This window comes from Spinacia oleracea, chromosome 5 (genome assembly GCF_020520425.1).
Source record: "Spinacia oleracea cultivar Varoflay chromosome 5, BTI_SOV_V1, whole genome shotgun sequence".
Lineage (NCBI taxonomy): Eukaryota > Viridiplantae > Streptophyta > Magnoliopsida > Caryophyllales > Amaranthaceae > Spinacia > Spinacia oleracea.
Window position 1 is genome coordinate 119,332,935 of NC_079491.1, and position 15,447 is coordinate 119,348,381.

The 15,447-nt window shown below is 36.8% G+C and overlaps 2 protein-coding genes across 6 annotated transcripts; one reads left to right on the plus strand and one right to left on the minus strand.

Moving 5' to 3' along the window:
- Window positions 1–1,958: 1,958 nt before the first annotated feature.
- Window positions 1,959–7,779, plus strand: LOC110790545 (glutamate receptor 3.3). 4 transcript variants are annotated; one of them, XM_056830311.1, is made up of 8 exons: window positions 1,959–2,405; window positions 3,267–3,324; window positions 3,487–3,838; window positions 3,911–5,256; window positions 5,341–5,618; window positions 6,242–6,273; window positions 6,425–6,819; window positions 6,996–7,779. In XM_056830311.1, the coding sequence occupies exons 3-8, from the start codon at window positions 3,574–3,576 to the stop codon at window positions 7,482–7,484; spliced, it is 2,805 nt and encodes a 934-aa protein (XP_056686289.1). In that variant the 5' UTR covers window positions 1,959–2,405; window positions 3,267–3,324; window positions 3,487–3,573; the 3' UTR covers window positions 7,485–7,779. The 4 variants fall into 4 exon arrangements, with proteins under 4 accessions (XP_056686289.1, XP_021851015.1, XP_056686288.1 ...); XM_021995323.2 differs by having other exon boundaries at window positions 3,653–3,838; XM_056830310.1 differs by lacking the exon at window positions 3,267–3,324.
- A 163-nt stretch (window positions 7,780–7,942) lies between these two features.
- On the minus strand, window positions 7,943–15,036 carry LOC110790546 (serine/threonine-protein kinase/endoribonuclease IRE1a). Of its 2 annotated transcripts, none has more exons than XM_021995324.2 (6): window positions 14,675–15,034; window positions 13,976–14,210; window positions 12,053–13,509; window positions 9,893–10,065; window positions 9,264–9,510; window positions 7,943–8,581 (listed from the first exon to the last, which is right to left on the minus strand). In XM_021995324.2, the coding sequence occupies exons 1-6, from the start codon at window positions 14,833–14,835 to the stop codon at window positions 8,131–8,133; spliced, it is 2,724 nt and encodes a 907-aa protein (XP_021851016.1). In that variant the 5' UTR covers window positions 14,836–15,034; the 3' UTR covers window positions 7,943–8,130. The 2 variants fall into 2 exon arrangements, with proteins under 2 accessions (XP_021851016.1, XP_056684171.1); XM_056828193.1 differs by lacking the exon at window positions 7,943–8,581 and adding an exon at window positions 8,599–8,896 and having other exon boundaries at window positions 14,675–15,036.
- Between the last annotated feature and the right edge of the window lie 411 nt (window positions 15,037–15,447).

Consider the following 15,447-nt stretch of genomic DNA (forward strand, 5'->3'; position numbering starts at 1 on the left):
GAGAAGAGAAGAATAATCCAGGAAATCCGTCTTCGTACCTCCTCAAAAGTACGGAATCAACCCAAAGCAACAAAGAGATCAAGACAACATAAAAATCCAAACAAGGCAAATGGTACTACTGCATCAGTGCATCCAAAAAAAAAAACTGAATCTTTCACAACCAACTCAATTTATCTACACTAACTGTAGACGGCTACATTTGGTCTCCGGCTAGAAGCGATAAGTTCGATGATAAAACAAAACGATCACTTGGTAAACGCATTCCTAACAACGAATGTTCTAAGACTGACTAACTCATTTACTGAAACCCTAAGTTTCTATTCATAGTAACTACTATTTATAGTAGCTGCCTTATAAGTGCCTGCTAAAAATAGTAAGCCATCCAAGATAGATTTGCGGCAACGGTATTTTAATTGCATTCCAATTGAAATTCTAGGATTTATAGGAATTTTAGTTGCATTCCAATTAAAATCCTAGGAAAAGATCAAAAAGCATTAAAGAACTCTAATCGCACTCCGATTAAATTCTAGAATCCTAAAAAACATATAAAAGGGATTAAAAAAGAGTTTTGATAAAATTAGAAAACAAGGACTTAAAAGAGTTTCATACGGCATAAAAACCGAATTAAAATCAGAAAAGTTGAGAAAAACTCTGGAAAATTGATCAGGGCCCAGTGCAACTAACCACTCGCGCCAAAGCTCATGCGCAAGAATATTCTCACGCGACAATCCTAATTTGATTCAAACTCGAACGCTGAACGAATCTGGCGCTGGCACTTGAGCGTGAGACATTTCTCACGCCCAGGTGCCACGTGCGAAAGTTCTTTTGCGCCTAAATGCTTTTCATCGCACCTCAAATTCTAACAATTCTAATCTCTAACAACGCTTATTTCCTATAAATAGGGCCTCAAACGGACGAGTAAAAGGCACCAATTCATAACCTCATACTACCCACAAGCTCTAAGCCTAAGCCAAAGGTCCCCATCCTTATAATCGTTCTATACGTCCGGTAGTTCCGCCGTCTTAACTCTTGTTAAGCGGAACGCTGTCCATATAAGCGCCCAAATTAAGCTTGGATCCTTCCCAAGAGTCTATTCAAATCGAGGAACGTTCGTTTAATAAAAGGAAAGCGAGTAAAGCCAAGTGGTTAGTTCCTGAGAACCGCAATATAGTCAAAACTATATTGTAATGTGCATAGATCTATTTATTGCTTTGGTCACCATTATAAATCTGTCAAACCTAATTTGATTATTTAACAGGCCTAATAAAATAATCTTTGGACAATCCGGATTTATTGTTAGGTACCTTAAATCAATCTAAATCACCCTTTGGCGATTGTTAGTTAATATTTGTGCATCAAAAGAAACTCATATTAGTAATGTAGTCTAAACGCATGTCCCGTCTTCGTTACATTGAACTAGTAAGGATCGCTTCATGGGCTAATATTGGGCACTCCCGATATTAGTAAATGTCCCCCGTACTCTCAATCTCTACTCCACTGGATGTATGTTGAGCGATCTCCACACCATGGATCACAAGGGAACATAACGCCGTTGTGGTCGAATACGTGTGCTTGGGCCTCACAAGCTTTTACGCACGTATCACAATAACCGGGTTTTGTCAGTTTTGTAAAACTGAATGACGACTCCATAAACTAGTAAAAAGAGGCTAATTGCTCACAGTTAGTCCGATTTTACATAATATTGCTTGACACACATCCGCAAGGGAAGAAGTAAGAAAAGATCTTAAACCCGTCTTTTACGACCCCTCTCACAGCCGCGCGTTTTTTGGATCACGCAAACTATGCTGGTCCATGTAATTTTTAAATGTTGTAAAATACCTAAAATATCATGATCCACATTAATAATATACGGAGTATGTCTCTTTTCTCTCTTTCTCAGGCACAATAGGGTAAGTACCTAAAGATTAATAATACCGATTAATCTGAATGACGATTGCATATGAAACACGGCGAGCATCTTGCAGCCTTGTCTTCCACAGTCCACAGTAGTCCACAGAGACGAGTCCAAGTGAAGTCAAGTTAACAAAAATCCATGGAGTCGGAAATCTAGAATATTATTAGATTTTATAGATCTAACATAAATGTCAATTCACTGCTGCAAATGCAAATGCAAATGCAAATGCAATTGCAATTGCAATGAAGAACCCACACCTTCACGTGGGCCCTGCTATCAGCAGCCATACCCCACTTCCGCTCTCCTTCGTCTGTCTCCTTCAAACCCCCCATTCCTTTTTCAGTCTCCTCAACATTTATTTGCCTGTTTTTCTTGTGATTTTCATTCTTTATTTCCCAAATCCACTCTCTTTTTTCTTAAAATTAATTTTTTATTAGTCTTAGGACCAAATTATGATTGGGTTACCCTTTTAACCTTCTTGTTGCAATTGGTAAGTTTATGTCCATACTTCTATACTACTGTACTTACTTATTGCCCCATCTGTTTATTTCACCTAATTTTTATTTGTTTTAAGTACTTATTTGATCCTTAATTTCACTTTAACCCTACATTTTATGATATCGACCGAAGATAATAACGTGACAACTAATTCGGAACAGGTATTCTTTTGTTAGATTACCATTTTTGTACTTGAATATGATAATATAGAGTCAAAAAGAATAGTGGCATAGACGGGATATGATCACAGATTTGGTTTAAGAGTCGAGACTTTACTAAGCTAGTTTTGACTTTTGAATATGTTATGATGATGGAAGTTGAAGCAGTCAAAATTGTAATGCAGTAGGGAGTTATGTAGGATTGTAGGAAAAACAGTAGAGTTAAGCATATTGTACTTTGTCCTTGAATAAGATTTTTTTAATTCCCTGGCCAAGAATGTTGTTCAACAAAGCTTTGCACGGTTTGGATTAGATTTTGGTTTCTTTTATTTAGTTATGTTTCTCCATGTACCTTTTGTAATTGTCAAAAAAAAAAAAAAACTTATTTTTTTAATTCCTTGTCAATTAATTCTTTATTTCATGTGGGCAGTTGTTAGATTACCTGCCCACTTGGGTTTTCAGCTCAAAAATCTAATTTGAATATATTAAACTCCTGTTAAAGATGAGATTAATTAGATGCTTGTACTCTTGTTTTGGGCTAGGAATTTGATGTGGGGTACCACGTCTTCTTGTGTCCAACTTGTATAAACTTGAAAAAAATTCAACTTTTTCCTTTTTTTCCCTATTTCAAATCAGAATCTTGTGTTTCAATTGTTGTCCATTTATTAATTCTTTGGAGAAAATCTGGGCTTCAGGAGAATTTGAGCATAAGTGGTGATTACCCTATACTGTTGTAGAGGAAGATGTTCTGAAGTATGTACTAAACTCTTTCTATTTTTTATTTTTTATTTTTTTGCTCTTTTCGGTTGTTTCTGCTAGTTGTTCTGCCTTGATGAAGATTAAGATATGGGGTTCAATTGTATTTAGTTTTGTTTAGTATCTCATTAGCTGTTTGATTAGTTTTATATTTTTCAGAAGTTTGAGTTACATGTCTAAATAATAAATTGCTGTCTGGATACTGGAAGCTTGTTTGTGGAGAAAGGTCATTATGCCTGATAGTTTATGATGAAAGTATACCAGTTTCATGTTCTATTCATCTGGTTGTTGTTTGTGCTATCGAATGGCGCGGGTAATAATGCAGCAAGACCTGCTGTCATCAATATTGGGGCGCTTTTCGACTTTAACTCTACTATTGGAAAAGTTGCCAAGATTGCGGTTCAGGAGGCGGTTGATGATATCAACTCTGATTCCAGTATCCTAAATGGCTCTAAGCTCAAATTAATAATGCGGGATTCTGTATGCAGTGGGTTTTTGGGATTTATTCAAGGTATTTCAACCCCTGAAAGTTTGTTTCTGTAATTCATTAGATTGTGTAATCTGATGATTTTGAGTTCTGCAGCAATGCAACTGATGGAGGCAGAAGTGCTGGCAATCATAGGCCCACAGTCTTCTGTAGTTGCTCATATGGCAAAATTGATAGCAAGCGAACTTCAAATTCCATTGCTATCATTTGCAGCTACTGATCCGACTCTTACACCTCTAAATTCTCCCTTTTTTGTCCGAACCACAATTTGTGATTATTATCAGATGGCTGCAATTTCTGAAATGGTTGATTATTATGGATGGAGAGAGGTTGTTGCTGTATTTGATGATGATGATTATGGAAGGAATGGTGTTGCAGCTCTTGATGATGCTCTTGCTGATAAACTTGGCAGAATCTCATATAAAGCTGCAATTCCACCAAGTACAAATGTTAGTCGGAGTGATATAATGGATATATTTGTTAAGATAGCAATGCTTGAGTCTCGGGTCATTATCCTCCATGTAAATCCTCATTCGGGCCGTTTAATTTTCAACGTGGCCAGTTATCTGGGGATGATAGGCAATGGGTATGTTTGGATATCCACTGATTGGCTTTCATCTCTTATTGATTCGTATTCTCCTCTTCCTTCAGGAATTATGAGTTCGATACAAGGATTCCTTATCCTGCGTCCCCATACTCCAGATTCTAGTAGAAAGAGAGCCTTTATCTCAAGGTGGAAAAACATGGACATAGATTCTCTCGGTTTGAATGCTTTTGCGCTGTATGCTTATGATTCAGTTTCGATGCTTGCACATGCAATTGATGCATTTCTAAATCAAGGTGGAAATATCTCATTTTCTAGCGATCCTAGAATGAACTCGTTAAACAGAAGTGACCAGTATCTTCAAGGAATGCGCATATTTGATGGAGGACAAGCATTGTTGAGCAATATACTGCAGAGCAATCTCACGGGATTGACAGGTCCCCTGAAGTTTAATGAAGATAGGTCTCTGGTAGACCCTGCATATGAAATAATTAATGTGATAGGAACTGGATATCGGCAGATTGGATACTGGTCTAGTTATTCAGGTTTATCTACTATTTCACCAGAGAGTCTGTATAGCAGACCCCCTAATCGTTCTAGTGCAAATCAACACCTATACCCTGTGTTTTGGCCAGATGGGTCTACCACAGTACCTCGCGGGTGGGTCTTCCCAAATAGTGGTACACAATTAAAAATAGGGGTTCCTCTTCGAGTCAGTTTCAAGGAGTTTGTTAGTCGGGTGCCTGGAAGTAGGGATTCGTTCAAGGGATTTTGTATTGATGTATTTCAAGCTGCTGTGAACTTGCTATCATACCCTGTTCCATACGAGTTTGTTGCCTTTGGGGATGGTTATAAAAACCCCAACTACACAGACCTTGTGAATATGATAGCGGCTGGTGTAAGTATCATTAATCATTATATTCTGTAAATGTAGAGAGTTCAGTGCATAAATAACTAACTAACATTAAATTTTCTGCTGTAGAACTTCGATGCTGCAGTTGGTGATATTGCTATTGTGACAAGCAGGACCAGAATGGTTGATTTTACACAACCATTTGCTTCATCGGGCCTAGTGGTGGTGGCACCTTTCAAGAAGTTAAGTTCAGGACCCTGGGCTTTTCTCCAGCCATTTTCACCGCTAATGTGGGGTGTCATTGTTCTTTCATTCATTACAGTTGGTGTGGTTGTGTGGATATTAGAACACAGGATAAATGATGAATTCAGAGGCTCTCCAGCAAGGCAGTGCATAACCATTCTATGGTAAGTCCGATGAATCAATTAAAGATCTATACCACATAGTTCATTAGCAATGTTTTTTTGACTGATGAATAGGATTTGCTAAATCAATTTCTACACTAAGTAGTATAGTGTCGTCAAAGTTGGCCTTTAATTGAGGTAAGCCATGATGAGCGATCCTTTTCACTGAGGCACGCCCAAGAAGTAGAGATTTCTCTCATCACGAACTTTCTTTGCTTCTCCGGGAAGTATGTCACAGGCTCACAGCCAATTGTTTATTTGTTTTAATACCTGTTTGGCTTTAATATTTGAGATTACTCCTGTAATACATATCATGCCAGTTATTTTTTGAACATGCACATAATTTACCCGTTTTGCCTTCTAAATTTATCGTGTGTTTGTTAATTTGATAGTTCTGCAGCTTTAAGATAATGGCACTCGAAAGTGAAAAAAGAACTGGGTGGTTGATCGCTGAAGTCCATATATATTTCCAACAATTGCAGATGATCAATTATTAGCAATACCTTGTTAGGAATTGTGATTGATGAGAATCACGTTCTTGTATCTTGGATCATAATCTTTCACAGAAATAAATGCATACAATTTGGTGTTCCAATTTGCTGATCTCATTTCATGTGTGATTTCAGGTTCAGCTTTTCAACATTGACTTTTTCCCACAGTAAGTCTGTTGATATGTTTAATGATAGTTTTATTTATATATATAACTGGACCATAGGATCAAGGATCAAGATGATTGGCTCTTATAAAGAATTACTACTCATATTCATATCAATAAGATATTTAACCAATCTTGTTATTCTTGATTTTAGAGGAAAATACGCTTAGCTGCCTTGGTCGGATGGTAGTAATCATATGGCTGTTTGTGGTTCTGATACTGACCTCAAGCTATACTGCGAGCTTGACCTCAATTCTGACGGTGCAACAATTGTCATCACCTATCAAGGGGATTGACTCGTTGATAATTGGTAATGAACAGATAGGATACCAAGCTGGGTCCTTTGCAGAAATGTACTTGATAGAGGAACTGAATATATCCAAATCTAGGCTTGTTGAACTTAATTCACCTGGAGAATATGCTGAGGCTCTTCGAGTTGGTCGTATTGATGCTTTGGTTGATGAACTTCCATATGTGGAGCTCTTCCTCTCAAGCCAGTGTGATTATAGAATTGTTGGACCAGAGTTCACCAGAAGTGGCTGGGGTTTTGTAAGTATTTCTTTCATACCCATAACTTTTGAACCTTATGTTGAGTCATGTATGTGTGTCGGGCTGTGGAACATAAATATTTCCAGTGGCTGGGGTTTTGTAAGTATTTCTTTCATAGCCATAATCTTTAGACTGATTTATGTGTGTGATGGAACATAAATATGTTGTTGTTACAGGCATTTCCGCGGGATTCTCCCCTAGCCCCTGACATGTCGACTGCAATTTTAAAGCTGTCGGAAAACGGGGATCTGCAGAGAATACACGACAAGTGGTTGACAACAAGCAGCTGCAGTCAAGATAATACAGAAATTGAATCAAGCCAACTTCACCTTGGAAGTTTCTTGGGTCTCTTTCTACTTTGTGGTGTAGCTTGTATTGTTGCTCTTTGTATATACTTCACTCGGATTTGTCATCGTTTTCATCGTACTTCAAGAACTCAAGTTGTTTCAGAACTTCAGGGTAGTAATTCCAACTTGCAACGGCTTCGGACACTCATAAGTTTAATTGATGAGAAAAAAGACATGTCTCAAACAAGGAAAAAGAGAAGGGAAAGGGAGGAGGATTCACCATTTGACGACGACGACAGGGATGAAGAATGTGGAAGGAGTGCCAAGAGGAATCAATCTCATATTTCCAGGGACGACGACACTGACTCAAATCTGTAATACTTTATATAAAGTACATTATTTGGAGAAAACCCAAGTCAAGAAATCTCCACAAAATTACTAAACAGTTAACACTAGATGAGTAGTTCTTCAATCATAGAAATATTCATCAGGGGGTTTTTACAATTTTACCCCCCTTTTCAATCACTAGATGCTATAACTTCAGCATTCAGTTGTTCCCAAATTTGTTTTTTGTTTTTGTTCACTTTTTCTGTAAATGTACATTGACCAAGTTTGTCTGAGGACAAATTATCTTTCACCCTAAATTTGTCTAATTTAACATCTGTTGATCTCAGTCTGGTTTTATTAGTAAACTAGCTTTTACCAACGACCATAAAATCAATTCGTGATAGATGCAATAGTGGAATTCCCTCAGAACAAACATTGCCTATCCAAAAGAGTTATAGAACAGCCGAATAACGAGTACTTAGCTTATTTATAACAGAGATCAACAGATCTTGGTGTAATAGAATTGTGTTATTTTTCAATTAGTGTTTACAACAATACATTTTATACATCAACAGACAAAGACCGACTTACAACGGATATAAATCATCTATGGTATAACACTAGAGTAAACGCGTACCAAAAAAAAAATATGTGACAGCAACTATACATGGAAATTAGAAGTTAGACAATGGTTGAATTATAAGAGACTACTTTTAAAATACTTGCCAAGCAACTCTTCTTCCCAACAGAATTCGTATAGCACTTTGTAAACTTCGATGAGAAGCTTTGGGAACCGAGCTCTAAAATAGCTATCAAATCCTTCAGGAACTGACCCTAATACTTCCTGGATCTCAATAGGGAGCTCCCTATAGTGATTTAACTTGTTACGTATAACACGAAGGAGGTCCCGAACACTGTCGTACTTGTACCGTCTATAACGAGTAATGTTGGTGAGAAATGAAGTTTCGAGCTTGTCATCCCATTTTCCACCCAGAGCCACTGCACCAGTGGCTTCTAACGCTTCTAGTAGCTCAGAATCGATTTCTCTATCTTCTAACTCCACTCGATCACTAGCATCTCTAAGAAATGACAGCCGCTTCTCTGAGTCCCAAAATAATGGATGATGCAATACCTCCACCGCTTTCGGTCTGCAATAGGTGGATTGTAACAATTATTATGTTTATTAACTTATATGAGTGCACTAATCTTGGTTTTGGAGGACAAACCTTTTTTGAGAAGAGAATTTTATAATACTCATATTTTCTACACTTCTGTTTGGTGTTTTTACGTTGATTACACACTATTGTTTTCATGCATAGATGAATAAATCTTTCTTAATTTTTTAAAATATACACATCAGATCATGAACTATTACGGAGTACTTCAGAAAGAAGAAAAAATTATTTTGTCCAACAAAAACCAAGGAAATGTATGGATGATGCAATATCTCCACCGCTTTCGGTCTGCAATAGGTGGATTGTAACAATTATTATGTTTATTAACTTATATGAGTGCACTAATCTTGGTTTTGGAGGACAAACCTTTTTTGAGAAGAGAATTTTATAATACTCATATTTTCTACACTTCTGTTTGGTGTTTTTACGTTGATTACACACTATTGTTTTCATGCATAGATGAATAAATCTTTCTTAATTTTTTAAAATATACACATCAGATCATGAACTATTACGGAGTACTTCAGAAAGAAGAAAAAATTATTTTGTCCAACAAAAACCAAGGAAATGTATACTCGAATAAATATATATTAGAGTCATATGACTTTATTGTACATGGACAATAAAGTGAACATAAGAACAAGAAAGTGTTTACCTCATCTCTGGGTTAGGATCTAAGAGATTGGAAATAAGATCCATAGCTTCTGGAACATCTTCAATTAAGAATAAGTCCTTTTCATTCTTCACAATATTGGCATCCCGCTCAAAATTGTCACCAAACGGATGTTTACCTCCGGTGATACAGAAGAAGAGAACACAACCTAAACTAAAGAGATCTACTGCACGTGTTTGACGACCCTCGCGTAATTGTTCAGGTGCTCGCCAACCTGAGCTGCCACTACCTACAATTGAAACCAGCATAGTCTTAGTTTCAACTCATATAACTCAAAGTAAAAAGTCAAGTGTGTAATTCATATCGAAAGAACACAAATAAACGGGATATAAATAATGGGATATTAATGCAATACAAGGGGATTAGTTACTTTTTCTCTAGGCTTAGCAAGGTAACACGGAAAGGGGGAGATCGTGATGTTAAGACATAAATTTAAAACGGAGAGAGAAAAGAAGATCACGGGAGGGAGAAGAATTTCTCTCTCAAATGTATGTATAAAATAATAAAGTATGGACTTGGAGGAGTAGACAAGACTCTTGTGAGGAATTGTGTAAGGTCTAAATCACTCGGAGAAGTGATCACACAAATGTACATCAAAGAAAAATACTCACTTGTACCATGTTGGGTTAAGGAAGACATATCTCCAACAAGGCGCTTGCTGATGCCCATATCTGAAAGCTTGGCACAGAAAACTTTATCCTTGATTATCAAGACATTTTGAGGCTTCAAGTCTCGATGAATGAAGCTGAGTTCATGGAGATGTGCAACTCCTGATACAACATCTCTGTAAGATGTTTAACATAAAATCAGTTTATAAACATAGAAGGCAATGTTTCTATGAATCTTTATATGGTTTTTTCATGAAATTCCCTTGAGGTTTAACGAAACGCACTAAATATCCTCAACTTTTCTAGAATGAACCAAATATCCCTGAGGTTTAAAATAATATTAAAATATACCCTCAAGGCTAATGAACGTTAAGTCCCCCGTTAGCATATGTTTACTAATTTTTCCCTTAATGTGATTTCTGGCGCCATTATGCAAGGAAAAGTAACTTTAAAAAAAAAAAATTCAATATCCTATGGACCACTATTCCCCCATCTTCTACAGAAACGGCCACCCATAGTCGTTTCTTCACCGATGCAACAACCAAACATATTTACCTCCTTATCAACACAACAATCAACCATATTTACCTCCCTATAAACAATTGCCGCGACAAAAACCTACTGCAACAATAGCCCACTGTCGCATGGAGTTTTATTGGTCGAATCAAACAATCTCAAGCCATTTACAACACTACGGGTAGTTGGGTACCTCTTTCTCTTTTCAACAATAGCCCACCACTTCCTCCCCAGACAAATCATTTGCCGAAACCGGAGGTGTCGATCCCAGAGGTGACAGGGAGGGGTTTGAGACCAGATCACTAATAGAGGCTTGGGTGTAGATTTAGGCTTCAATTTTACATTAACAGGGGAAGGAGTAGTTGGGTGAGATGAACTCGGACTGATACTAGGGTTAGAGTTTTGCAAATTAGGAAATGGGGTTTAATTAGGTTCAGGAGGTGGAGGATTTGGGATTGGATTTGATAGAAGGAAGAAGCCGAAGAAGCTTTGGGGAAAAATGCGGTGATCTGGTGTTGCTTATTGACTAACGGTAATCTGCCAATGGTGACCTTGCGTGAAGGCGCAATTGATGAAAGTTGTACTGTAAACGTAGGAGAGAGACAGAGGGAGAAGGGGAGAGAGAATATAGAGGGAAGGAAGAAGAAATAGAGAGAATATCATTGATTTGTTTGGGATTTACAATTTTCAACTTTTTACCCAATTTGATTTGTTTGGGGTTTGCAAATTTTCAATTTTTTACCCAATTTGATTTTTTTGGGGTTTGCAATTTTCAATTTCTTCCCAATTTGATTGTTTTTGGGTTTGCAATAATTTGGATTAAGTGTTGAAAGCGTGCTCGACAGTGTTGAAGAGGCATGTCGGGTGGTGGTGATGGACATGGCTTCCATGGTGGTGAAAGAAGAGAAAGAAGCTGATGATGGCGTAGCAGAAGCAACAGGAGCAGAAGAGTAACAACAAGGTGGGGGAGAGGGGAGAGAAAAGAGCTAAAAAGTGGGTTAATTAATTTATGTAGGGGGTTTAATTAATAAATTAATTTAATTAAGGGTTAATGTTATGGTGAGAAAATGGTTGATTAGGGATTAATGAGTTAATGACGTTAACGTCCGTTAGTTGATATGAGTGTTTGGTGCATTTTTACAAACCTTAGGGGTAATAAGTGCATTATAGAAAAGTTGAGGGTATTTGGTGCATTTCGTTAAACCTCAAGAGCATTTCATGAAAAAACATATCTTTAAATCACTTAAAGTATCTTTGCCCTCACTTCATACTCTATAGTCAAACATGGAATAAAATACTTCATTGAGTCATACACGAGGACATACAGAACGTTACTGATGCATAACTTATAGCCGAATTTAACTAACAAGAGTCCAGAGTTTAATCTGTAAGAGTCACACTAACTACTTGACCAAGTACAGTATCGCCAATAGGACATCACAAAAAAAAGAGTTTTATAAACACACAACAAAGCAAGCAAGCTTTCAGAGATGCAGATTATCACTTCCAAAAAGTGCAAAAAGCATACTAATAAAATTGGTCAAGTTTAACTCTAACTAACTTCTAACTGAATATCAAGAGCACACATTTCAGTAGGACTTCCATACAACAAGGTGTTAAAAAAGAGGAGAAGTCTCTCTAACTAACCTCATTACTTTCAACAATTGAGGTGAAGGGTATCCATTAGCCTTCCACAAGTCAATGTCATTGTTGGTCTCCATCTTTCCGAGCAATTGTGTAGTGTATGGACTCATGGAGCTGAAAACACTACTCTTTGTAGTTGTTTCTCCTCGCGAAAATTCAGAATGAAAACATACCAAATCACTCAAGCTGCATAGGCAGCGCTCCAAAGATAGATATACAAAATCCTTATCAAACTCCACTCCATAAAATCTGACAACATTAGGATGCTGATCAGAAGCCACAAGATTCTGAATTTCTTTCAATGCCACATCATGATGAGTACGCACAAGGCGTTTAACAGCTACAGGACGGCCATCATAAGCACCCTCAAAAACAGCAGTTCCATTGCTTCCCTTTGCAATCTCATAATCGGAAACATATAGTTTGCCAATCTTTCGTCCACCCATCTCAACATCGACTGAATTAGTAAAAGACAACCCTGAATTCTGCTCATGCACCTCCACAGATGGAAATCCATCCAAAAGGCCATAATTTACCTTGGAGATTTTTCCCTTGGTATCATTAACTGTTGTGTTTTTGCTGATTCCTGATTTTCTAGGTTTCTTTTTCTTTGATGGTGTAGATTTTAGTTTCAAATCCTCATGCTGCTTATGTTCTCGACCAAAAACCTTTCGAAAGACAGCATAACCCATCACAAGCAAAGCTGGTAGAAGCCAAGGTATAATTGACGACCAAGAAATATGGTCTACACTTGATTCTGGATGTATACTGAATCCGCTATGGTGAGTAGAAAGGGGCAAAGCCAACACCTCAGAGTGAACACCAGAATGGATGCTCTCGGAAGATGGCAAAGCCAACATTTGATTTAAATCATAATGAGCACCAGGAAGTTCCCCAACCGGCACGGGGAAGTGCAACTGGTCTGGACCAGGTAGGGGAAGCTTTCTTCCCCCTGGAAGTGGTCTCCGCATGTCATTAACCAATCCAGCGCCAGAAGCCCCAGAAACTAATTCTGAAAATCCACGATCCCGAATCCGGTACACAATATTACGTCTTATACAAGGTTCACATGTTTCAGAACTTCCCTTATAGACGGAGTTCAATTGATCCCGCAAATTATCCATGACAGTTCTATCCACCTTTGGACAGAAAGACTCGGCTTCAAATTCAGAGAGGGACACATTCCATAAAATCTTGCCTGATATTTTTGAGTAAGCTAAAAATGAATAATCAGTCCTTGTAATAGAGATCTGCTCTTTACTATCATCTCTAACTACAATAGGATTTTCACCATCCTCAAACCCTAGCCCAGAAGAATCAGAAAATCTTACGGTACGAATTATTGTTCCAGTTTTGGCGTCAACTACAAATACTGTAGTAGCCATTTGACCAATTACAGAAGTTCCATTCTTAGACAGTCCTTTTGTCTCCTTAATCAAATCTTTGGCACTTTTGAGCCTCTGAAACGCATTAGAAAATAACAACTTAGCAAGCAATAACATGACAATCATTCACAGTCTCACGGTTTATAATATAATGACATTTAATGACTACATATATGAGGTTGTAACAATATAATGGGTGATTTATCAGACTAGATGATCATTCATATTGATGATTATAAACAATATTCTGTTAAGTCTACACTCTGTTAAAGAAGGGCTGTCATATTTTCAGCTCAACAAATTAATGACACTTAAAAGGCACCTATACAATTAGATGAGATGCCGAGGTGAATTAGCATTACCATAGACAATGATATATGGCTTTTCTCACAAACTTATAAAACAAATTTACTTTCACTACCACCATTTATAACAGTCTACCAAATGGATGGTGAATACATGTATAATATCATTTTTTTAAAAAAAATCAATAAAAGGTGAAGAAGGCGTGCATTAAGTGAATATATTCTCATCATATTACCTCCATGATTCCTTTTGCTCGATCATGTCTATACAGAATCCAGTCATCTCCACAATCTATGTACGTATCATCTCGAATTCCAGAAGCATTTTCTAAATTAACATCAAGATTATTTGAAGCTTGATAGGATGAATAAATTGGAAGTCCTGTCTTGATTGACCATAAAATCTTCAATGAATCGATCTCTACTAAAGATAGAGTGCCATCAAGAGTAGCCACAAGCGCAGTTTCATGTCTACAATAAAATAAACACACCACAAAGTAGCTCAAAATCTAAAGTTAAACATACTCATATACAAGCAAAGAGTTTCTAGTATAAAATAGTTTCAATTAATTAAAAAGCCAGTAAATCAGCTCAAATTAAGCACTTAAAGAATTGTTTAAAGTTGTAAAAAAAAAAAAAAAAAAAAAAAACTCCTCAAACAAGCAATTGGGCAATCCCACGAAAATTAACATATTCAATTATAAAATTCAAGAAAAAACTAACAAAAAAATGTCAATGAAAAGAAGCAAGTAAATCAGGTCAAATTAAGCACCAAAAATTGTCCATACTTGTAATCGAATTGACAAAACAACATCTCAAACTAGCAATTGGGTTCACACCCACCAAATTAACACATCCAACTATCCAATTTAACAAGAAACTAACAAAAAAAATCAACAAAAGTAGTAAAAATAAAAATGGAAAAGACGAGTTACCGGTTGGAGGGAAGAGCAGAAGTAAGATCAGGGGATCGCTTTGCCACAGATAAAGAAGGAAGAGGAGGTAAAGCTTCAGAAACCGAGGATTTGAAAATGGAGAGGAAGAAGAAAGCAATTAGCCAAACTATATAGATTATCCACAACTTCATCTTCTTCATCTTTGATTGTTATAATAATGATTATCAAATTCGGATTTTGATGATTTTGAGAAGCATTAGAATATGAAGGTGTGATCAAATCAGGGGTTTGGGAATTTTGAGGGTGTCGAAGAAAAAATGATGAGGTTTTTCGAAGATCAACTTTTTAATCAAACACCACAAATCCGGCCGCGATGCCCCACGTCCGCCGTTGAAATTTTGTTTACCTTTTGTCCAATTTATTGACCTTTTAGTCTTTTACACTTAATGTTCCAAAAAAAAAAATTAATCTATTTGACATTTTAGAGTATGGCTACATGTTGACCGGCACAATATTAAGACAAAAAATTTGAATGTAATATAATACATCAAGTGAGAGAGGGATAATAAACGAATAGAAAAACGAGGGTGGAAAAAATATATTATAAACCTGGCGTAAACCAGGGCAACGGAGTAATTTTGGTTGGACCACGTGGGTAATTGTCACGTTAATGTTATTTCACGATTTTAAATAGTAACTATATGAGTTTTACAGTAACTATGTGATTTAAAGTGTTACTGTGTGATTTATAGAGTTTCTATGCGATTTGTACCTAGCCCGCTTTATATACCTTTTTAATTTTTCAAAAAGTT